This window comes from Cetorhinus maximus, chromosome 10 (assembly GCF_964194155.1).
Source record: "Cetorhinus maximus chromosome 10, sCetMax3.hap1.1, whole genome shotgun sequence".
NCBI lineage: Eukaryota > Metazoa > Chordata > Chondrichthyes > Lamniformes > Cetorhinidae > Cetorhinus > Cetorhinus maximus.
In genome coordinates this window covers 112717039-112741657 of record NC_135888.1, presented here as the reverse complement: position 1 = coordinate 112741657, position 24619 = coordinate 112717039, and the positions used below count along the sequence as shown (strand labels likewise).

General features: G+C 43.2%; 1 protein-coding gene across 3 annotated transcripts in view; it reads left to right on the top strand.

The window, feature by feature from the left end:
• atp10b (ATPase phospholipid transporting 10B) overlaps positions 1-13927 on the top strand; it is a 368600-nt gene extending 354673 nt beyond the window's left edge. For 2 of the 3 annotated variants that reach the window (XM_078551015.1, XM_078551014.1), the window contains 4 exons: positions 7198-7278; positions 7372-7476; positions 11316-11503; positions 12730-13927. In XM_078551015.1, coding sequence (XP_078407141.1) covers positions 7198-7278; positions 7372-7476; positions 11316-11503; positions 12730-13012 — 657 coding nt within the window. In that variant the 3' untranslated portion in view covers positions 13013-13927. The remainder of the gene's footprint in view (positions 1-7197; positions 7279-7371; positions 7477-11315; positions 11504-12729) is intronic. The other variant, XR_013577824.1, reaches the window with a different exon arrangement.
• The last annotated feature ends 10692 nt before the right edge of the window (positions 13928-24619 follow it).

Below are 24619 nucleotides of genomic sequence, written 5' to 3'. Positions count from 1 at the left end.
AATTTCACTCCATTTGTGGCTCACATTTTTTGCTTCTTTTATCAATTGTTCCCAATCCCCGTTCAATGGTGGGATAGTTGGCAACGGATCTGATACGATCTTACGTATTTCAGTATCATTATTCATTCTTACGATGTTTGCCTCTACTTCTATCTCTGTGTCCTTTGTTAACGGGCCTATACTATTGCTTCCAAAAGTTATTTGTTCTTTGAGGTTCTTGATTATTATATTATAATCTGGTAAGGCACAAGTCTTGTTTTGTACAAGGTAAGTCAAATTCGTGGTCACCACATAATAGTGAGTTGCGTTGTGTGTTTTAACAAAGTATGAACCATTATGTTTAGTGGGGTTAACATGTATTTTATAGTCTTTCCAGTGGTGTAAACCACACATTTTCTCATTCATGAGGGCATAGTCTGGGCACAGCTATATGCCTTCCATTTTCTGACATCTATTCCTTTTCATTCCTTTTGCTATGTTTTCCATTACTAATGCCCATTTTGGGGCTTCTGGGACTGTCAGCCATACCTTCTTTACCCAGCCTATATTCTCAACTTGATATAATCGTGATTTCAACGTATCATCCTTAGTTTTTGGTATGTGTAGAACCATTCCCAAGATTATTGTTTCCTTCGTTTTATCACTACTATTGAGGTGGGAGATGGGGGTGGCTAGGGAGACATCTCGGACACCAACATTTGCTAGAGGTGAACCTAGCACCCATTTTCGTCAAGTCTCTTCTCCTATCCAACCTGGCACTTGGTGATTTTTAAGTTGCAACAAGTTTTTATCCACTTGGGCCAGAACCCAAGATCCATATAACGTGCATACAGCATCCCTTGTTTCATTCTTTTCTTCACCCTCTTCTCTGTCAGGGCATTTATCGTGTTAGTTACTGGTTTCAGGCGTTTCAAATCTTCCTGGATAAGTACTGTTAGTTGTTTGCTCGTCTGGGCTGCTTCTCCCTGGTCATCATATTGCTCCTGAATTACCTGTTTCATGTGGGTCTTTAGTTTGTCAATTTCCATTTGTAGAGTTCCTACATCTAAGCTATTTATTGTGCAGTTCCTGCTGCATAACCTATTCCTGCAACTTCCAAGATCCCTCTCCTTTCTTGTCTTTTTTTCCCGTTTCCTCCTTTTCCGTTGATTCTGAGTAGGGTTTACAGTGGTAGTGCTCACCAATTGTTCCTTTTCAACTTCTAGTTTCAACCCCGTTTGGCTAACTTCCTCTCTTAACAGTTTGGTATGCAGGTTTCTCAGCCCATTAGGGCACCATTCTGGCATATTTAGTCTCGCCAGATTTACTGTTACTTTCACATGGGTGTGTCCTGGCACAATAATCACTCCTTCCTTTTCTGGGATTATTAGTAACCCTGTCTTTAGTGGTATTACTTCTGACCCATTCTTGAGGCATTCTGGGGCTGCCATAGTAGTTGTTTCTATTGGTGTAGGTGAAGCAGTTAAAGATGCAGTCAGGGCCAAAGTTGTTGACTGGGCCACATAGGGTGGGTCAGGGCAACTTTCTCCATTGATTATTTTGATTTTACCATCTGGGCAGCACTCAATCTTTGTTAGATCAGTCTTTCCCCCTACTGCAGGTTGGAGAGTGCAATTCTAACAACTACCATTGTGGTTGCTAGAGCATGTAAGATTGCCAAAAGAGTGATGACTCGATGGTACTCCGCACTGTTGATTCTTACAATTACACTCATTTTTCTCACCCCCACATTGTTCGACTAGGTTGATCCCTTGTCCCTGCCCATTCTTTACTAACCCCACCACAAACAGACGCAAGAGTAGCATGATTACTTAGTTTCTTATGATTTACTTAACAGTGTTCAAACTCAATTAGCTTTCCTCTGGAGCTGGTACTCGCTTGCAGTGAGAGGCGTGTATCCAAGAAGTTTTTCCTTCACACTTTACTGCTGTTCTGGTTGTCAGTAGCACTTGAGAGGGTCCTTCCCATCTGGGTTTAAGGGAATCTTTCCTTTTGTGTACTTTCACAAGGACCCACTCTCCTGGTTTTAGCGTATGGCACTGGAAGTCTCCTGGTTTCTTTTGTGATTCTTTCACCTGTGCATGAATAGATCTCAGTTGTTTGGTTAATGCTTGACAATACCGTGTCCATTTATCATCTGCCTCATGTAGATCAAAGGGTTTGGTTAGCCAGGTGGGGTTAAATCCTACCCTCATAGGGCTGCCCATTATTATTTCATGTGGACCCAATTTCACCTCTGAGTGTGGTATAGAACGCATACTCATTAGAGCTATGGGCAAAACTTCTGGCCATTTTAAACCAGTTTCTCTACAAAGCTTGGCTAGTTTGTTTTTCAAAGTACCATTATTTCTTTCTGCTATTCCAGATGATTGCGGATGGTAAGAGTAATGCAAGTTTTGCTTAATACCCAAAGCCTTGTATATCTCCTGCATAATTTTTCCTGTAAAGTGTGTTCCTCTGTCACTATCTATACTTTCTGGTAGGCCAAATCTGCAGATTATCTCCTTAAGCGGTATTTTCACTACGGTCATAGCGTCTGCCTTTCGCACAAGGAAAGCTTCAATCCATTTTGAAAACGTATCCACTATGACTAGTACATATTCATATCCTGACGCCATAGGTGACTGTATAAAATCAATTTGTATATTTCTGAAAGGTCCGTCCGGACTTTGTTTAACCGCTTGTTGGGTAGGCTCTCCTTTCCCAGTGTTAAATTGTTGGCAAATGACACATCTTTTGCAACAGTCAGTTGCTGTTGACGCAAATCCTGGGGCGTACCAGGTTTTCCTGATGGTCTCGATCATTCCCCCCCCTTTGTTCACATGTGTCATACCATGAGTAATTTTTGCTAAGTAGGGTAGCATTTGCCTGGGGGCTACAGGCCTGCCATCTGTAAAACGCCAGAGGGCATCAGGGCCCTTACTGCAGCCCTGATGGATGCAGGACCGATGTTCTTTAGCCGTTGCAGAATCCTGCAAGGCAATTAGATCTGGTAATAAATCAGGGATGTTGTAGTCTGTCCTATTTCTCCACAGTTAAAGCAATCCTGGGGTTGCCTGCATCCCCGCGCCCCCCCACCCTGTCCTTTCCCTCTGCCTCTACCTCTGCCTCTGCCCCTTCATCTTTCCCCAAAATTGTTTTCCTGCAATTGGCCAAGTTGCAGAGCAATCAATCTTTCCTCCAGTTGTTCTTTCCTTTATTCTAGGCAGCTTTGGCAGTGTGAGGCAACAGCTACCAGCTCAGTGAGGGGTTTGGTTTGCCACCTTACACAGATGCTCTTGAGCTGATTTTGGGCAAAAGCCCTCCAACAAAGGCGGCTGCAACTGCCTTTGGGGCCATATCTCTGGGCTTGCTGATCCCAGAGTGAGATGCAAAGATTCTAATCCTTCGCTTTAAAATATCTGCAGGAGATTCATTCTTTTCCTGCTTACAATTTTGGATTTTGGACCAATCAGCCCTTTTGGGGCATACTACACGTACTGCATCAATCAGTCGTCCCTTAAAGTCGTCCAGAGCTTCAGTGCGACCTGGATCATCTTTGGGCCACTGAGCTGCTTTGAATGGCCTTTTCTGTACCTCGCTGGGTACAATCACTCTCAACAATTGCAGCATATCCGACCAATTGGGATTATAACATTGCATTACTGTTAGAAGTTCTTCAGTAAATTTCTCTGGCTGTTCTCTAATAGGGGGAAAATCCTTAGCTAAATTTCTCAAATCCCCCGGGATTCATGGGGCACGGACCATTACCAGTTTCCCATTTGCACCAGGCAGCTCTCTAAGAGGAGCTTGCATGTGCATTACTGGTTCTGCCTTTGCTTATTGACCTCTAGTTTTTACTGGGAAAAATTTTCATCGCCCACGAGAGGTTTTCAAATATGTCTTTTAGGCTTTTGTTTGGTAGGCCCCTCTTAATTGAGGACAACCAATCTATCAGATCTGATTTATTAGAGGAACTATCTTCCTCAGTTGTTCCTGATGGGAGTAGAGGATACAAGGCTCTCTGGCACTAATAGTCTTGTTAGCTTCCTTTAGAGTTTTTACTTCTCTCAGGAGCTTATTATACAAGTCTTGAAGTCCTCTAACTCTGGAGTCTGCCTGTCTTTTACTGGCTTCTTGGTACCAATCATAGTAAGCGTCCCACTGGTCTTGTTTAACTTTGCCACCTCCACCCTCCAGCGCTTTTCTTAAAGGTACTAATTTATCCATATCCCAAGTGCCTTCCATTGGGAATTGCTTCTTGGGATCATCTCTAGTTATCCAATTCCATTTTATCAAAAATTTGCAAGTATTTTTACAATAATTTTGATACATATAATAAGCTGGCATTCCCTTTGGCGGGACCGGAACATCCCCTTTGGATCCGCCCATAGTGCACTTTAACCTTTTTCCCTAAATCTAGAAACCGATATACCTAAGTCGACTTTTACCTTTAGACAATATTGTCCTAACTTTACCCTTCGGGCCCTTATCCTTTTTCTGCAGCAACCCGCAATACCGTCAAGATCGGATGACACTGCCCCTCCTCCGGGAGTCCCCTTCAAGGCTTTCAGCTGTGGCAGTCTCCTTTTGACGCCCCACCTTCAAACTGGCTTCCCTTCAGAGTGGCATAGTCATTCGAGTCATGGCACCAAGTTTACTGTCAAAGAATAAATCAGCAACTGCAGTTTACTTCAGGAAAAAGTGCAATTTATTTAACACTGAACAGTACAATGGCCATTGGGAGCAGATCACAATGGATCTGCTCAATGATACAGCGTTCAACAAGCAATATTTATACAATACAATTACGTGACTCCTGCATATTCACACAGTGATCCTATTAACTTGCCCTTCTTTATTCTCTTATAATTACTTTAGCTAATTGATTTTGTTTACCCATACAGTTTCTTGATTGTCCCTTACCTCTTCTAACAATGTACTATTCATTCCGTGAGATAACATCTAATCCTTTTTATCTGAGTTATAATCTTGTAACAATCGGATAGTTATGCATCAACCGTTATCAGTGCCTGCAATTATATCTCACAATAGGTCAGGTAATCAGTAACAAAAACAGAATTACCTGGAAAAACTCAGCAGGTCTGGCAGCATCAGCGGAGAAGAGAAGAGTTGATGTTTTGAGTCCTCATGACCCTTCAGCAGAACTGAGTAAAGTTAGGAGAGAGGGGTGAAATATAAGTTGGTTTAAGGTGGTGGGGGGGGGGGGGGGGTGGTGGCGGAGGGTGGGGGGAGAGAAGTTGGGGGGGGGTGGTTGTAGGGACAAGCAAGCAGTGATAGGAGCAGATAATCAAAAGATGTCACAGACAAAGGAACAAAGACAAAGTGTAAAAGGTGGTTATATTATCTAAGAGAATGTGCTAATTAGTGTCCTGCCATCTATTCTTAATTAGCACATTCTCTTAGATAATATCACCACCTTTTACACTTTGTCTTTGTTCCTTTGTCTGTGACATCTTTTGATTATCTGCTCCTATCACTGCTTGCTTGTCCCTTCAACCACTCCCCCCCCAACTTCTCTCTTCCCCCCCTCCCCCCCCGCCCCCACCCCCCGCCCCCCCCCCCCCCCCCCCCACCTTAAACCAGCTTATATTTCACCCCTCTCCTAACTTTACTCAGTTCTGCTGAAGGGTCATGAGGACTCGAAACGTCAACTCTTTTCTTCTCCGCCGATGCTGCAAGACCTGCTGAGTTTTTCCAGGTAATTCTGTTTTTGTTTTGGATTTCCAGCATCCGCAGTAGTTTTTTGTTTTTATCTCAGGTAATCAGTAAGCTGACTAGATAATTACATCAGATGCAAGACAGACAGTTTTACAAGACATGTTGCATCAAGTTAGAACACAAACAACAGTCTACAAGACCTAGAAAAGAGAATTCACAAAGAACAGGGAAGCTAAAAAAACAAGCTGGCCACCATACTTACGTAATTAATCATGCACAAAGTTCATTTTATTCTGGCTACGCTCTAAGAATACTTTCCTGGTTTTCCCACAAAGCTTACAATTTCATTTTAACATTTATCTGCAAGCACATAAGGTACAAGTTAAACATAGAACATTTCATGACTTCCTCCTTTGTGTCTGTTGTGGGTTCTGGTAGGCAATGGGACAACTGGCTATTTTCTTAGCTTACTTCCCCTTACCTCTCTCTTTCCTATCCTGTAATATTTTCTTTCTCATGTGTGACTTGGAAGGGAACTTGCAGGTGGTGGTGTTCCCATGCACCTGCTGCCCTTGTCCTTCTAGGTGATAAAGGTCGTGGGTTTGGACTTCCCACCTGGTTTCTGCTGGTTTTCTCTATTCGTAATCTGACTATCAAGTGATTTTTCTAACTGATACAACTGGAATAGGCTTTAAGAATACTGATCCAGGCTAGTGACACCTGTGAACATTTAGTTTGTGAAATGATAGGTAGTTAAATTCTTTCGTCCCATAGTTCAACATTTGAATGTTTGAAATTAATTTTCTTTACATTAAGGGTTTATTAGCTCTCTCCTCAGAACTTCCAATATTTATTCCCCTGAATTTTCACTCAGTTTTTCATTAAAAACTTATACTGAATTGGGAAGTTAGGTGATGGAGAATTTGGATGCTCAATGTGCTATGATATGGAATGGCACACCCGACCCCTCTCAAATAGACTGAATATATTGAACGGAAATTTACCTTGGGCAATTTTTATGAATGAATTTTTAAAAGTGTCAGTGTTAAGATTTAAATGAGGCTAAGAATTAAAATACCCTGGGCCGAATTTTTGGAGCAGTTGGTGAGGTTCTAATTCACACCACAACTCATCCACCCAAGATAGGCTTCGAAATAAAATCGGATTAGAATCTTTTGGTAATTATTTCAACAGCTTGAAAAATCTTGGCTTCATTCTCTTCTAAAATATGTGCAGGTATATACATACTTTGTTTTTGACCTGATTTCCAAAATATTTCAAGTTTTTTTTTAAATGGACAGTACATGCTTCAGCAGTAGGGATATTTCATTTAGTAGAGTGTTCTTCTCTGAGGTGCTTTGAGACATGTGAATCATGTGATCATGTATTATCTTGGCTAAGATGTTGTGTTGAAAGGACAGCCAAAACATATGGGGGAGAGTCCTTGATGATTAGCAAACAGCATGACATGCTTGTAAAAATGTAGAAACCTTTCTGGCAAACTATCAGAATTCTGTTTTTGTAACTTCTCTTCAGGCCTACAATCTCTGCACTTTTTTGATCACCATGCTGGATGCCTTTTATCAAAGTCTTGTCTGCTTCTTCATTCCGTACTTTGTAAGTATTGTGGCCATCCTACTCCATGCTAACCTTGATGATGTATATATTTTCCCTTTACTCCATTTTATTTTACTTTAATTTTTTTTTAAGACTTATCAAGATTCAAGTATTGATGTATTTGCATTTGGAACACCCATGAACACTCTGTCCCTCTTCACAATCCTAGCACATTTAGCAATTGAAACCAAAACGTGGGTAAGTACCGATCTTAGAAATAGATACAATAAAGTCCATAACTCTATTTTATGATGTAAGAATAGTAGTTAGCAGTGGTAATATGGCGAGGTGTGGGCTTGAGTAGGAAAGCTGAATGGAGGTAGTGCAGGGAGTTGGAATACTGACCACACCCCTTGTGCCTTGGTGATGGTAGAATTTGGGTTTACAGATGTGATCCCTCATTTGTTGGTATTGATGCCTTTAAAGCAGCAAAACAATATTGCATGTGATATTAGCATAGAATAGATATCAAATGAGTCAGCTACTTTTACTATTATGATACCTAAATAGATTTTAATTCTAGGCTACATTTTTGAGAAATAATTAAAATGAATGAAGATGATCACTATTAGTTCTTTAAATTCTTTAAATGCAGTAGAATTTGAGTGAGAATTAGAATGCCAAGTGTGCTGCATTAAAAAGCTATTAAACCTCGGGATTTTTTGTGGGAGTTGGCTACCTGATGATATACTAGATCATTGATGAGAGAGACTAAAAGAGTGAAGTAAAGAGCGAAGTCAGTCCCTTCCAATGAGGGATTGGTGTGAAGATTTTTATCTGAAAAATTCAGCTGAAGATGCATCGTGCAGAACAGCATCCAGGTCAAAAAGCGTGAATGACAGCAAATCAAAACGTATTATTATTAAGGAATTCTGAGTTTAGATTTTAAACTGTAGATTGTAGGAGAAAGAGAAAAGATCCCTATTTTTCACTGTGATCTGGTGAAATTTTTGGCCAGTCAATGCAGATGTCATTGTGAGCAATTCTAACCTGAACCAAGCTGGTAGGAAGTTATCAGGGTTGGATCAAGCATCCGTTTTCGACCCGCCTGATATTAACTTCTATTGACTTCACCCAATCGGATCCTGTCCGCCCCTATTGATGTAAGAATGCTGCCTTCCAAACCCAAGGCCTGAATTTTACCTTTGGTGGACTACCCACCGTGATCGGCCCCCGACCGTGATTTCACATTGGCTGGCAAATTAACGTCCAGCCACCATGCTCAGCGCTGCTGGGGTGAGGGCAGGAAGAGGTCAGGAGATGATGTCACTGCAGGCAGGGGTGAGCACAGTGAGAGCACCCTCTGAAGGCAGGCAGCTGCCTCAGGGAGCTGCAGACCTTCAAATAATAAAATAAAGGTGTGAAAAGCTGCAACAAAAACAATGTCCATGCGTCACAATCAAGCACCTGGAGGCATACCTCATATAAATGCTGTCCATAGATATTTCGTTTTATTTTACTTCCTAATGGAGATTTCATCCTGCCCTTGGATGAGGTTTGATGAAAAATGCAAAGGCCGCCTGGCCAATTCGCCCGTCCGCCAACCATAAGATTGGATGGGCCACAAAGGATCGCAGACAATTGCGCCGTTAATGGACTTAATTGCCCTCTTAATTGTGGGCGGGCATGCTTTCGACTTTGACGCATGCCTGCCTAACGAAATATCGCGCGAGTGAGCGATGATGTTGGAACGCTTGTTTGACGTCATCTCGTGCGATTTCATGCCCGATCAGGTTGGGCACACGCCCACCCGCGAGGCATAAAGTTCTGCCCCAAAAAGAGACTTCAAAGGGAGGAGAAATAGATAGATGACAATTAAAAATGTGTGTGTGTATTATATATAGGCATAAATCATGTGAAGATTAAAATATTTATTTAAATAGCTTTGTCCAGTTTGTGTTGTCCTGCCAAAGAACTTTGCAAATGTGACAATCATGTTAAAATTCTGGAGAAATTTTACAAAGGCAAAGCTAACTTGGTGTAGGATTCATGAATCACTGCTCTTTGTTCAAGATTAAATAAGTCCAGTGGAGCGACTGTTTTCCTGCTGCACCCAGTCTGGCATGGATAGAAACAGAACACCAAAAGGGCATTGCTCCTGTCTAGGCTCAGGTGTGAAAGTGCTTCCCCTCCTGCTCCAATAATATGGCCAGCTGGCACATCTGGTACAGGTGTTAGGAAATAGAGATAGTTTAAGTAAGCTATATTTGTGGGTGTTAGCAATGAGTTTTAGCTTCGATGTTTAAGTTTGATTTTTATTTCTTTATTTGTGTGTTAGGGAAAAGGGGGAGTTGAGTTTTAGTTTCACTTTAAAAGAAGCCTGCATTTTATTGAAGATTTTATGACTCTTGAAGGGCAGTTAAGGCAAACAAGGTAGAAAAAACTGTGCTGTTGTCTAGCAACAGGAGTGCCCACAGAGACAGAAAAGTAGTTTCAATTGAGTTGAAAGCAGTTTAAGTTCAGTTGTAAGCCATTGCCAGCAGAAGCAGCAAAGAGGGACAGATAGCAAGTCCCAAAACAGAGTTCATTTGAAGCTAGGGTTGCAGAGAGGCTGGACAGCAGAGGGACAGATAGCAAGTCCCAAACTAAAGTTGGAGCCAGCTGCCAGGAGAAGCTGGAAACAGGAGAAGGAACTGCCGAAGGAGGAGAAATTAAAGAAGGAACTCCCCAGATCCAGGGGAGTGGAACAGGAAAGGTCTCAAGGGGACAGTCTAGTCAAAGGACAAGGACAGGAATCTGGAAAAGGCCCTGTTCTGTGGAAGTGAAAGTAAGGAGTAGAGAGGAAGGTTCCAAGCTTAAGGAAGAAAGTTGCAGGCCGCAGATTTAAAGTGATATAGGTGTGCGAGAAGCCAGAAGATCCAAGGGGACTGTTGAAGGTCTGTAACTCTTTACTGTGGGACTGTGAAGCAGTGGTGTTCTGTTGGCACAGCTGAGTCAATAGGGAGAGTGCATGGAAGAAAGCTTGAATACATGTGGTGATCCAGGGGAGAGGAACATCGGAGGGAGAGTTCGAGACCCTAGAGCTGGACCCTTGTGGAAGGTGTCTGAGAGAGAGCCTTGTTTAGGAGAAGATTCCAGAGCGAGTTCAAGAGTGGAGATTGGAAACCTCGTGTGAAAGACGGTGTTCAGTGAGACTGGTTGGCTCACAGGGTGACAAGTGTCTGGGGGAGTTGAGGAGAGATCCATAGCATCTGTTTGGGGTGGCATCTGCCACTTGGTTTCACAGTGTGGTGTGTCTGACCACAGGTTGTCTATTGGTCTACATGGACTGTCTATTTACTATGAACATTAGCGTATAAGATAGCTTTTGTAACTTGTGTTATCCTTACAAATCTGTATGTGTCTGTAAAGGTGTAGTTGTGGGTGAAGGAGTATTGTAATATAGTTCATCTTTTCTGGTTTAATAAATGTTTTATTCTTTTGTCAAAAGTTCATCAGCTGACTCTTGCGACTCTGTTTAGTAGTCACTCTCCATGGACCTAAATAAAAAATAAAAGTTAAGATCTATCAAGCCGGGTTACACCCTGGGATCTGACCTGTCTTGTAGTAACATCAGCTGGGATCATAACACAGGTTAATCAATGGCTGGGAATTGTACACTTTGAACAGCAAGTTGAAGCATGTCAGGCCTATGTAACCAAGGCCTCCTAACTGCTGTTGGTGATCAATAGCCAAGGACCAATTGCACCCAGATGCCTTGGGGGGATTTTACAATTGAAAGAGAAGAACTATCCAGGGTACTTTGGCTTCCTGTGGGACACTTGCAGACCCATTGATTGGCACATGTCCAGGCCCACAACATCTTACCATGTTTCACTGAGTGCTGGGGCACATTTCTATTTCTGCCCTCCTTAGGAAAGCTTCCCAATTCTGGGACAACATAACAGGGCAGATAAGTCAGTGAAGTGGGCTTCTACCTCATTTTTCTGACCGTGGTGCCTGGAAATATGGACATTCCTCAGAAACAAAGGTCAGTGGCTATGTTCAATCCTCTAAACTAATTTGTGTCTTACAGTTTTTAATCTTTTTTCTGGCAGACCTGGTTACATTGGGGTTCAATGTTTGGGAGCATAGCACTCTACTTTTTGATTACACTTGTTTATAGTGCCAACTGTGTGACCTGCAACCATCCATCAAATCCCTACTGGATAATGCAACATCAGATGACTGATCCACTCTTCTACCTCGTCTGCCTCATCACACCAGTTCTAGCCCTGTTACCAAGGTAATCAATCCATTGTAATTTTACAATGACTTATGGGGACTTTGGTAGGGGAAGAACAAGCAGCAGAGAATTGGTCACCCATTTATATCTGATATTGTTTTTTTCTATTGGAGTGCCAACCCCATGCAAATTGCTATTTATAATTGAATAAAAAGCCCATAATCTGATGAGAAATTGCAAACTATTTTAGTTGCTCTATGGTCCCAATATTCAATGGGGATGGGGTTTGGGGCAAAGGGAAGAGTAACAGTGAATGCCATGGAGATTCTTTTAAACAGATTCTCTACCTGGCAACCTGATTGACAGGCTTGGTTGCCTGTCAGGCAAGGAAATTCTGCAGAAAAGACTATAATCAAGGAGCAAGATGGCTTTGTGGGTGTTGGATGAATCATGAGGTGACTGGGGAGGATGGAGGTGTAGATCATGGGGGAGTTGGAGATTGGGTGGAAAGATAGGGTGGGGAAGGGTCGGGAGGTGGTGTTCATGGTGGGACAGGAGATGGAGAGGGTTTAGGGAGAATCAAAGATTGCAGGGATTGGAGGAGATGAAGGGAATCAATGATCACAGCAGGGGTCGGTGATCGCAGGGACATGGTAATGGTATGGGGGGCTGTTACAGAGAGATCATGGAACTGGGGAGTGTTTACAGGCAAGTTTTTTGGACCTGTGGAAAACTCCTGGATGTTTCTTCTGGCCCACACTCAGTGCTGTAAAGGCACTTACCTGATGGATCCAGCCTTTCTTGAATTCTACCTGTTGGCTTTTCTGGTGCTGGGAAACCCAGCTGACACTGGTTTAAAATAGAAACATTATAAACCTAGGAGCAAACAGCGTCCTGAAAAGGTGTTAATGGCTGACTAGTCTCCAGCGGGTGAATTGGTCGACCCATTAATACCACAGTTGATTCGAGGCAGGTTGTATTTCTGTTTTGGGGTTTTAATGTTTTTAACCTCCCACTTGACCCAAACCCACCCGTTTTGTGAGGTAATATTACCCCTTAAGTATCTCCAGTCCTACTTGGACCTTCCCCCCCTATCCCAGGAAATTCTCCAGTTTAATATTAGAAAGAAAAATTTCCATTGTTAATGGAAAATTGTGGTACTTTGCTGGTATAAACTTCTTGGATTTACAGCATTTGGATTAAACTTGAATCATGTTTTGGTAGTTTTTGTTTTAACACATTTCAAGCATCTGAAACAGTTCTCATGCCTTTGTTTACATTCTCAGGTATTTATTTCGTAGCCTTCAAGGCACATTGTTTGCATCTTGTGTTCTCAAAGCTCGTCAGCTGGACAAATTGGACAGAGAGCAACGCATTCAAACGACCAAACATTGGAAAGGCCTTAACAGCTCAGCAAATGACACTTCGTCTGTAACAGATTCTGCAGATCAATCACCAGTTCAAAATGTCAACCACCCTTGTACAATGGCTAGTAATCATGATCCTCAATTTATTTCTTCTAATCGAGTAGGAATGGCAAAAGTACAGAGTTCCATCAACACTGCATGAAAATTAGGCGTCACTTTCACAGGAAGAGATGAAGCAAAGTGGGACCAATGAGAATTCTAGTGAAGCTGCCCATTCGTAGTCAGCTTCAGGAATGACAGAAACTCTGCCTCTTTCCTATCAGTCAATACTGAAAAAAAACAGCTCTCCCAAAAGGCCTTACTAGCACTGAGTCTACTGTGGGAAACAGATTTTTGTGTCAACTGAACAAAAAAAACTGCAGTACATGTGCAAAATTTTGAATGAGCTAGCCTGAGAGCTTAAGGCTTTCTCTCTTTCCTCGCATAACCAAGACAACATGAGCTTAACTGCCAATCTACCAATTTTTGTGCCATTAACATTTATTTGTCTTCATGACAGTCCATTAGTTCTTAAGTATGTAAATTTGCATGATTTTCCAAAAGATATTTTATTTAACCCTCTGCATAACATAATTAAGTATGTGTTTATTGATTTAGCAAGAGTTTGGGCATGAAGTTTATAATAAAACTCAATAACCAGAATCACTCAAAAGTAAAACACTGTGGATGCTGGAAATCTTAAATAAAAGCAGCAAATGCTGGAAATACTCAGCAGGTGTGACAGCATCTATGGTGTGACAAACAGAGTTAACGCTTCAGGTTCTGGCTTTCATGAAAGATCACAGACATGAACGTTGGCCAATATCTTCCGATCAGTGTCGTAACTGCTTTGTCCAACACTGATCAGACAGTACCCACTTACCTGGATACAATTTTCCTGGCCAGACTTCCGATCCACGATGCAGAAGAAACTCCCTCAGTACAGGAATCCACGCAGACAGTAGCGAAGAGAATCAACGCAGAATCCACACTCCCTTTTTACAGCATTAGCTGCCATATTCTGACAAGTGTTTGCTGGCCCCAAAGCTTTTCAGTGGGTGAGTGAATAAATGGGTAGCTGGATGAAGTAGGTGAGTGAGGTGGGCAGGGTAGCTGGTGGGAAGGGTGGAGATGGATGAGGTGGGGAGTTGAGTGAGTGAATAGGTGTCAGGTAGCTCGGGTGATGGGGGCTGTTCAGGTCGGGTCAGGAGTTAGGGCTGGTCCGATCGGAGGGGTAATCGGGTGTTGAGGGCTAGTCAGGTCTGGCCATGAGGGGTAGTCAGGTCGGAGGATAGTGAAGGTGTCAGGGAGGTAGTTGAGGGGGGAGTTGGTGTGGGTGGTCAGCGTGAGGGATTGTTTGTGGGGGGTGAGGTGGGGGAGTGGGAGGTGGTTAGTTGTATATTTACCCAGGTGTTAGACTAGGATTTTTCAATCCAACATTTCTTGGGTGACTATTCAAGGTAAATAAATTAGAACTACCCAAAGTCTCTGACTCTAACTCAGAGCTGGAGATCTTTCTGGAGGGTCCCAGGGAGCAGGGCAATTGCCCATTGGAAACTCAAACCTTCCGGGTAATTCCCACGGAATCAGTACTTTGGGACTTCTGCGGGGTCCCAATGGACATCTTGGGTTGTACATCTGGCCTCTGACAATCCAGAGACTGGAAGATCTGGGCCATTAACTCAGTTTCTCTCTCTCTCTCCACAGATGCTGCCAGAGCTTTTGCATTTGCTGCTTATATAAATCAGAATCTTCAAGTCAGCAAATAATACATTTGTTTATTGAGAGTTTAATGTTCACAAAACCTTTATGACTAAACCCTCTGAAAAAGATTTGATATTTAAGATTTCCCTCTCCATAAGCGTACTTGTCTTCTCTTCCTCTCCAACTGCCCCTTGCATTGACTAGCTGCTGTCAGCTCTATTAGTCAACGTTATGAGTCCCTTCCAAGTTCAGTGACATTGCTGTGGTGGTCATGGTCATTATTGGCATCATACAATATTGGCAGTGACCCAGCATCAAAACTGCTCTGGAGCTACTACCCTTCACAAAGTATTTTTATTTTACTATCACTCTTTATTTAACCTTTCCTAAAAAGATGAAGACGTAGACTAATGGAGGAATAATTTTGCATCAGATTCATGCACATTACACCTGGAAAATCAGAAAATCAAATTGTTTCCAAATCAAATTTGGGGCAAATTCAAAAATAAAAAATCACTACCAATCTGTGCAGCTGAGTGATATCATGGATATATTGGTTAATGAAGAAATAAAATCCTCGGGGAATCAAGTTCTGTTTTTTGTGTGAAGCTTAAATTTTGTAATTTATTTTGTAGGCATTAAAACAAGCTGTTCACAGTAATGAGTAAGTTATTTTTTTGATGGAAGCTTAATGTAAATCTTCTCTGCTTTCATAAAATTCTAATAACTAGAAACAACAACTGGGAATGTTGGTAAGTTATTAACTTTAAGGCAGCTGGCATTAATGGACAGAATTGGCAGCTTGTCCACAGAACAATTTCAGTCACTTAAGAAAAGTGACTGCAAGGTGTCCTCATTTGCAGGAGGTATTGGATTGTGTTTCTGAAAGTACAATAAATGTTCATGTATGTACGTGCAAGGTGTGTCAGTTTTAAAACGGTATGCAGTGGATCCTGTTCCTTTCTGCATGAATGGAAATGTTTGGCCAAGTGTTGTGACCCAGCGGGGGTGAAATTAGCCAATCAAAATGGGCAATTATGAATGGGCTGTCTCATTTCCACACTGATTCTCTTATCATCCAAGTCCGTGTTGATTTGCTTTCTTCCATTTTGTGCTACTGCTCAGCATGAATTCCCATCTCAGGCTTAGGTTTGAGCTGCCTGCTTGTTAACTCTTCAGAATCTGCTAGTTATTTTATCTCATGTTCCACAGCTCTAAACTTCATTTTCACAAATGAGACTACAGCTTGTACTCTAATTGTAGTTGCTGTTTAAATAAGTCTTCTAGCCCAGAAAATAAAACTGCTATAACATTGAGGACTTGGTATGGGATGATCTCAAAATCTCGCCTATATAATGCCAAATACAAGAAAAACAGAATCAATGTTAAGCATTTTCACCTTGTATCGGTCGTCTGGGACAAGATTTTCACTATGGGCTTCAGGACCCCATTGTCGAGCTCAAAAGGAAGCCAGAAGCCCGCACTGTGTCGGAAACGGTCTGAGGCTTTCCCTGAGCTGGCTAGTTAGTAGCCAGGGGACAGGCTAGCCATCCAATTAAGGATGGCGGGTGGGGGACCAATAGGAGACCCTCCAGCTCGGAAAGAGAGGCAGGGTGCCTTTCAAGGTAAGAGAGAGAGAGAGGGGAGACCACCATTTTGAGGTGCCCCCTCTCCAACTTTTTTAAGTTTAAAATGAAACAGGCCATTTGCAGCAGAGCCGCTGTTGTGGGGGTCAGAACCCTTCCACAGTAGGGTAGCCTGCAGCTAACGTCAGACAGGCATTGAGAGTCTCCAAACCTGCTGGGAGCTGTAACATCCCCAGTCCGCTGCTAGGATGCTGCCTCTAGCAAGTTGTCCATTTTCACGGAGCTTCCAAGAACCCAGAAGCCGTCTGGAAAATTCCAGTCAGCCTCCGACAATAGGCCTTAATAGGTTCTTCTTTCGATGAGTCAACTACCCACCACTTGCTAGCTCAGCTGTCCCTATCCTGCCTCCAAGAAAGTGGCCTGAGAATGGAAGGGAGATGGGGAACTCACATGCTGGCCTGCCCCATACCTGCCTACATCAGAGCCTAAAAATTCAGCCTCTGGGTTCAAATTAAGCCCAGATTAATTGGATAAAAGTCTCCACAGTGTCGGAACTGTAAGGTATCACATCTGGAATTAATTTAGGCAGTTTTTAACCCTATTCTTAGTAGGCATAAGTTGGCACCACTAAACTGCAAGTATTTCAGTATTAATGAACAATCTGAATCAGTCCATTAATTAGCTGGTGTTGTAAACAGGAAAATGTCATATGTGACACTGCTCAAAAGTTAGAGCTGAGACATATTCTTGAACCAAAGCTTAGACAACTTTATCCTGCATCTAACAATACCTAATCTGAAAGTGCTTGTTACTGATGGTGGATGTGTAAAATGAGGAAAAATATTCCACTTTCTACTGCTAAAGTTCTACCCTTTGTGCACAAAATTGATTAAAAAAAAGAATGCTGTAACTCCTGATGCTGATTGGCCAGGCACCAGGAACAGGCCCGCATGCACTGCAGTTGCCAGTACATGTGCAGCTTCTCCCACCGCTGACGTCATTTGTGTGTGCCCATCAACTGATGCCAGTACTGCTTTGTGCCTGTGCCATGCAGTCCACCACTGGCCTGAGACCTCGCTGTTCCTCTCCCCTTGTCCTTGTCCCAAGCCCTCGCAGTCCTTTTCCTGCACTTACAGCACTAGTTAGATACAGAGGAAATTTTGCTGTGCATGTGAAATAGGAGCAGAAAGAGGCAATTCGGCCCCTTGAGCCTTCTCCATCATTCAATAAGATCAAGGCATACAGTTAGTTCACCAGACTCCATGATCCTGATATTGTACTTCTGCAAAATGAAACAGAGATACACATGTGTTAGCATGGGTGTACTAAGAGCCTGTACTGCTTAAATATGAAGGCCCCTTAAAGCATTGTGGAGAGTGCTGACCAGAAATTTGTGCGCTGAATGGCTGCTCGAAACCCCACTTCCTCCGCCTCACTCCATTCGACCGATTGGCGGCAGCTTTGCCCATTGGACTACATGCTGTGCTCTCAGCTCAGGCACAGGCATTCTCCTGACCCGCACTGCAAGGCTGCACTGTTAGCTTGACTCATCGGGAGACTGGTCCATACTGGGACGCTGACATTGCAAGGGGCTGTGAGCACCTCCACCAGTGACTGCTCCATGGTGAGTTTTAGCAAGGAGATTGTACAACGTGTGCAGTCATCTGACTGTTCTGCAGTCCATCAAAATGCTTATTATTTTGCAGCCTGTGCTCAAGGGGTGAAAAACTCTGGAGCACTTGACGGCACTTTGATGCCTCTGCGTTGCTCAAATGGGCAGATAAGCTAGAAGCCCGACTCCAATCATATCAATGGCTGCACCAGTTGCAGAGGAATGGTCACATTTTATATCAGGTGGCCCTAATGCGTGGGCGCCACCCTCGCCCACACTACCCCCCACCCCGAATGCTTGTACACTACATTCAACCGCAGGACAGCTCTCACCCCTGCCCCCCACCACACCCCACCCCAAGTCACTTCAACTGCAGAGCTGCCCTTGTAATTAAGATTAAATCAGACTAAATTAGCACACTGCACCATCCCCACCCCCCAACCAACGCGCCTCAAGTTTGAAGCCAAACAGGCAACCCTGGTGAGCACTGCGCAACATTACTGTGTACTCACCTCTGAGTTCCACTCAAAGTGCAGCCTGCCAAGTGCACACCTTTTGTATGCTGTTGTGAAACATGTCAGTGTGCTTTCCTGCAGATGTGGGAAACGCAGTCCAACATCGGCGGGCTAAGTGGATGATCACAAACATTGTTGTGAAACTGATATTGTCTGCTCATGCCACCGAACGCGCCCGACGCTGGCGGGCCTGGAAAATCCTGGCTGTGGTCTCACCAATGCCCCGTATAACTGAAACAAAACATCCTTACTTTTATGTTCAATTCCTCTCGTAATAAAGGATAGCATTCCATTAGCCTTCTTAATTACTTGCTGTACCTGCATACTAACTTCTTGTGATTCATGCCCTAGAACACCTGGATCTCTCCGCACCTCGGAATTCTGCAGCCGTTCTCTGTTTAAGTAATACTCTGCTTTTTTATTCTCCCTGCTAACCTGAACAATTTCATATTTTCCCACATTATATTCCATCTGCCAGATTTTTGTCCACTCTCTCAAACCATCTATATCCGTCTGAACCTCCTTATATCCTCTTCACAACATACTTTCATACCTATCTTTGTGTCATCTGCAAATTTAGCTACCGTGCCTTCACTCCCCTTGTCTACGTCATTGATATAAATTGTAAAAAGTTGAGGCCCAGCACAGACCCTGGGGCTTCCTTTCGTCATACCCTGCCAATCAGAAAAAGATTCATTTATGCCCACACTGTTTTCTGCCAGCCAGCCAATCTTCTATCCATGCTAATATGTTAACCCCTGCACTATGAGCTTTTATTTTCCACAATATCCTTTGATGTGGCACCTTATCAAATGCCTTCTGGAAATCTAAGTACAGTATGTCTACAGGTTCCCCTTTATTCACAGTGCATGTTAGTCCTTCAAAGAACTCCAGTAAATTGGTTAAGCATGATTTCCCTTTCACAAAACTATGCTGACTCTTCCCATTTTCCTTGAGTTTCTCTAAATGCCCAGCTATAACCTCCTTAATGTTCAATTCCAACACCTTCCCCATAAACTAACTGGTCTATAGTTTCCTGTGTTCTGCCTCCCTCCCTTCTTGAATAGAGGGGTTATATTTGTTAATTTTCAGTCTGTTGAAACCTTTCCAAAGCTAGAGAATTTTGAAAAATTAACACCAATGCATCTACTACCTCAATATAATAAAATAAAAGCAAAATACTGCAGATGCTGGAAATCTTAAATGAAAACAGAAAATGCTGGTAAAACTCAGCAGGTCTGGCAGCATCTGTGGAGAGAGAAACAGAGTTAACGTTTCAAGTCCATATGACTCTTCATAAGCCACTTCTTTTAAGGCCCTAGGATGAAGTCCATCAGGACCCGGAGACTTGTCAGCTCGCAGCTCCATCAGTCTGCTCTGCCATTCAACGAGATCATGGCTGATCTGATAATCCTCAACTCCACTTTCCTGCCCTTTCTCCATAACCCTTGATTCCCTTACTGATTAAAAATCTGTCTATCTCAGCCTTGAATGTATTTAACGACCCAGCCTCTATAACCCCCTGCAGTAAAGAATTCCACAGGTTCACTACCCTCTGAGAGAAGAAATTCCTTCTCATCTCTGTCTTAAATGGGCGACTCCTTACTCTGAGATTATGCCATCTGGTCCTAGACTCTCCCACAAGACGAAACAACCTCTCAGCATCTGCCCTGTCAAGCCCCCTAAGAATCTTATATGTTTCAATAAGGTTGCCTCCTATTCTTCTAAACTCCAATGAGTACACGCCCAACCTATTCAACCTCTCCTCATAAGAAAATCCCTCCATCCCCAGGATCAACCTAGTGAATCTTCTCTGGACTGCCTCCAATGCCAGTATATCTTTCCTTAGATAAGGGGTCCACCCATTCCAGGTATAAGTCTGGTAAACTTTCTCTGAACTGCTTCCAATGCATTTACATCCTTAAATCAGATGACCGATATTGTACACAGTACTCCAAATGTGGTCTCTCTTGTGCACTTTACAACATAACCTCCCTACTTTTGTATTAAATTCCCCTTGCAATAAATAATAACATTCTCTAGCTTTCCTAATTACTTGCTGTACTTGCATACTAGCTTTTTGTGACTAATGCACTAGAACACCCAGATCCCTCTGCACTTCAGAGCTTTGCAATCTCTCACCATTTAGATAATATGTTACTCTTTATTCATCCTACTAAAATGGACAATTTCACATTTTCCCACATTATATTCCATTTTCCAGATCTTTGCCCACTCACTTAACCTATCTATATCTTTTGTAGCCTACATATGTCCTCTTCACAACTTAATTTCCTACTTATCCTTGTGTCAAATTACAAAGCTATGTGCATTTTCAGCCATTTTGAGAACTGCTGCTTAGGTCACTTAAAATACTGTTGTTAGTCTTTTTAAAACTTATCCTGTGGGTTCAGGCCACTCAGTAAATAAAGTCATTTTTGATATAAAACATGGATTTAAAGCAATAGCCATAGCTACTCCTAACTGTCTTGTACCCTTTATACAGTTTTGCATATTTTTCCTTCTTAGAGAAACATCCCTTTGAATGAAAACATTGCTTCATCTGTTCTATTGGACCATCTGTTCTATCACATTCTTCACCAAGAGCTCAAAACTGTGAAACCTCTTAAACAATTTCTCTTCTCCTCTTTTAAAGGTTTTTAAAACCCTTGCATGGTATCAACTAATCATTGCTTGCATTTGATTTACCTGATCTCTTGTATCTTTTTCAAATTTTGGTATTGTGTTGCCCTCGGTGGTTTTGCTGAGACACTAACTCATTGCTTTAGGGTAGGAAATCAGTCTTAACACCATCCCCCATTTCTTGTAGGAACTTAATGCTGAGAAGAGTATTTTGATTCAGTCTAGTTTCAAATTCATACCAGCTGTGTAAGGAGGTTGCTATAAACATAGCGCATTGCTCAGCCCCCTTTGCTCTCGATCAGTCCCTGTGGGTGCAGCAAGTCATGGTAATTAATTTTGAAACCATGGTATTTTTTTCCTAATATTGTGACTGGAAGAGGGTCTTTCTCCATAATACTGGATCAGGATTTTATGTGACGCTGCTTTAAGGGCAACAAGTTGGACTGACAAATGGACAAGCTATTTTATGCAGATCTCGCTTTGTCATTGATGGGGGTGTCTCTCATTGCTCTGAGAACCAATGAGGAACTCCATCCATTCCCTGGGGAGTCCCAACGGATTCAAATGCTTTTCAGGCCCTTAAGTGGCCACCATTGGGTCTTCCCTGCACTTGTGGACCCTGGTGGTGAAAGTCCTGAGAGCTGCCAGCCAATTAAGAAAACTGTACTTAATCCCTGAGCCACTACTAAATTGCAATGGCCTCAGGGATAATGGGTGTCAATTGGCTCATTAATGAATCTTAATTGACATCTGGTCAGTGGTCGCCAGAAATCCTGCATCAGCCCCTTTCACCCTCTGACTTTGGCAGAGGTTTTGCCACCACCTGACGTGGGGCTTCTCCTGCAATTAAGTGGGCCTGGCCACCATGGGTTAGGGAGTAGGCAGGAAGGTGGCATTGAGGCCACAATCAGATCAGGTCTTACTGAATGGAAGAGCAGGCCTGAGGAGCTGAACTGTCTACTCCTGCTCTTAATTTGAATGTTTGTATGTCCCCACGTGAATGGGTAGAGGAGTGAATTTGGAACCTCACATGGTAATTTGCACCAGAGGATGTGAAATAGGTTGTCCATAGTTTCAGGTATATTGAATCTGATGAATGAAAACAGAGCTTTGATTCAATGACTGACACAAGAAGACATTAAGAGGAGAAATACCAACCTTCCCACAGTAGCTAAAGTGAGGCTTGGGAAATGCTTATCTGCTTTGAAACACATGGCTTAAGGCAATAGCGCCATGAATGAAAGAAACTTTTGGGTTGGGAACTTAAGAAAAATGTGTAAACGCTTTGGATGGAATTTTCTGTGCCTGCTGGCGTCGGGCGTGAGTGGACAATATGACGAGAAGGCCAAAAATCACGGTGAAACCAGTTTGCAATCGTCAGCTCTACCCATCAATCGTGGGCCGTGTTTCCCACCATTGGACATCGGGAACTTCACAGTAATATATCTGCATATCATTATAAGGCCAGCCAGCTGGAATCATTCCCCCCATGCTGGATTGTCCGCCCCTCCACCGATGTGTTTCACAACTGTACAGAAGAGACGTGCACCTGGCGAGCTGCACTTCGCTCGGGACTTCAAGGTTGGTTTGTCTACCTTGCTTCGGGCAGTGCTCATGATCATCAGCGCCAGGCTTCGCAGACAGCACCACATCACTTTTAAGGGGGGCTGTGGGGCTGGTCTCTACCAATCAGACCGGCCATAAGGTGGGGCTGGCTTCTCAACAGCTGCAGGGCTAGGGTTTGCTTGAGGAAGGGGGAGAAGTTGCCTCAGGCTAGGGAAGAGGCTGCAGGGCGAGCGTGTACTGGAAAGCGGGTATCCCAGGGTGTGTGTGGGGGCACATGTTGCCCTGTGCAAGTGAAATCAAGATGGTGAGGGCTGAGGAGGCAGTTTCCAGAGGAGATGAGGCCAGGTGGAGATGTGAGGGTGTGTGAGAGAGAGAGCGAGTGGTGATGTACCGTGAGATGCCAGTGAATGTGTGATGGGCCTGAATGTGTGAATTTAGAGTGATGAGTTGGTTGCCTTACATTGACAGCACAGAAGAGATCATTCATCCTCTATCTTCATTGGATGGCCAACCTCTTCTGTGCAACATTGGCACTGATCACCACTGCCATCACCTACCAAGCCGGAGTGGTAATGTTCCTGCCCTTCCTGCGACCAGGCCTGGGGTAGAGGACATCACGGCGGACCTCCACAATGTCCAAAAGGCGGTCAAGGGATGCATCACCAAATTTGGGGGCTGCAGTCTTCTTGCCTTTCGGGGCCAAGTCTTCTGTGCAGCAGTCCTGGGCTGGAAGCACTGAGAAATGATCGCGTTTATGCACTTTAAATATGGCGCCCAGTGTGAGGAAGCGGCGAGGTGATGGCGCGGTGGGCAAATGAGTGCCAGCCCTCCCATTGAAATGGCATATTTCCTGGGAATGCATAATTAATGCGGCAGGAGTGGGACAATATGGCATGAGAAGCCGCTATTGCAGCCAGCAGGTAAAACGTCGTTTTTCCCGCCTGTTACCACAGGATGATTCTGTCCTTTGCCTTGTTAGTGAATTGTGGTGCATTATAACCTCAATTTAGGAGTTAAGTAAAGTATTGTATATACTACGAACTTCCAGGAAAGTGCATGCTATGTTAAATGGGAGTATCTTGTGTGATGCAGTGGTACTCTTGAGTTGAATTGAAGGGTGCAAGATTTTCTCTAAAGCCAATACAAAGAGAATGCCCTAAGACTAAATGATGGATTTCAATATTTATGCAGTATTTACACATGCATGCATACCGCAATGACCTATCATTCAGTCAAGTGCACAAACATATGAAAGGTACTAAAAACAAATCACTATAACTGTATAAAAGTAATTTTTAATGAAAACAAATTCCTTTTAAGAATGTAATTTTTAACTTCACAAGTTCATTTCACTGGAAAGCTGTTCAACATCTTCCAATGCAGCATCCTACATCATTAATAAGGGTGCATTTACCTTTCCCCAAATGAACAATGAGAAAAATCACTACTGATGCCAGTCCTGATTGCAAACTAAATTTTCGATGCTCTACCAAGCTGGTCTTGCTGTTTGGGCCTGGAAATCTAGTTTGGAGAATTTGGCATCACAAGTTTTAAGGATTTAAAAAAAAATCTTTTATGGGACGTGGATGTCACTGGCTGGGCCAGCATTTGTTGCCCATCCCAAACTGCCCTTGAGAAGGTGGTGGTGAGCTGCCTTCTTGAACCGCTGCAGTCCATGTGGTATAGGTACACCCACAGTGCTGTCAGGGAGGGAGCTCCAGGATTTTGACCTAGCAACAGTGAAGGAACAGTGATATATTTCCAAGTCAGGATGGTGAGTGGCTTGGAGGGGAACTTGCAGGTGGCGGTGTTCCCAAACATCTGCTGCCCTGTCCTTCTGGGTGGTAGAGGTTGCAGGTTTAGAGGGTACTGTCGAAGGAGGCTTGAAGAATTGCTGCACTGCATTTTATAAATGGTACACACTGCCGCACTGCTGCCACTGTGCATCAGTGGTAGAGGGAGTGAATATTTAAGGTGGTGGAAGGGGTGCAAATCAAACTGACTGCTTTGTCCTGAACGATGTCCAGCTTCTTGAGTGTATTTGGAGCTGTACTCATCCAGACAAGTGGAGAGTATTCCATCACGCTCTTGATTTGTGCCTTGTAGATTGTGGGCAGGCTTTGGGGAGGCAGGAGGTGAGTTAC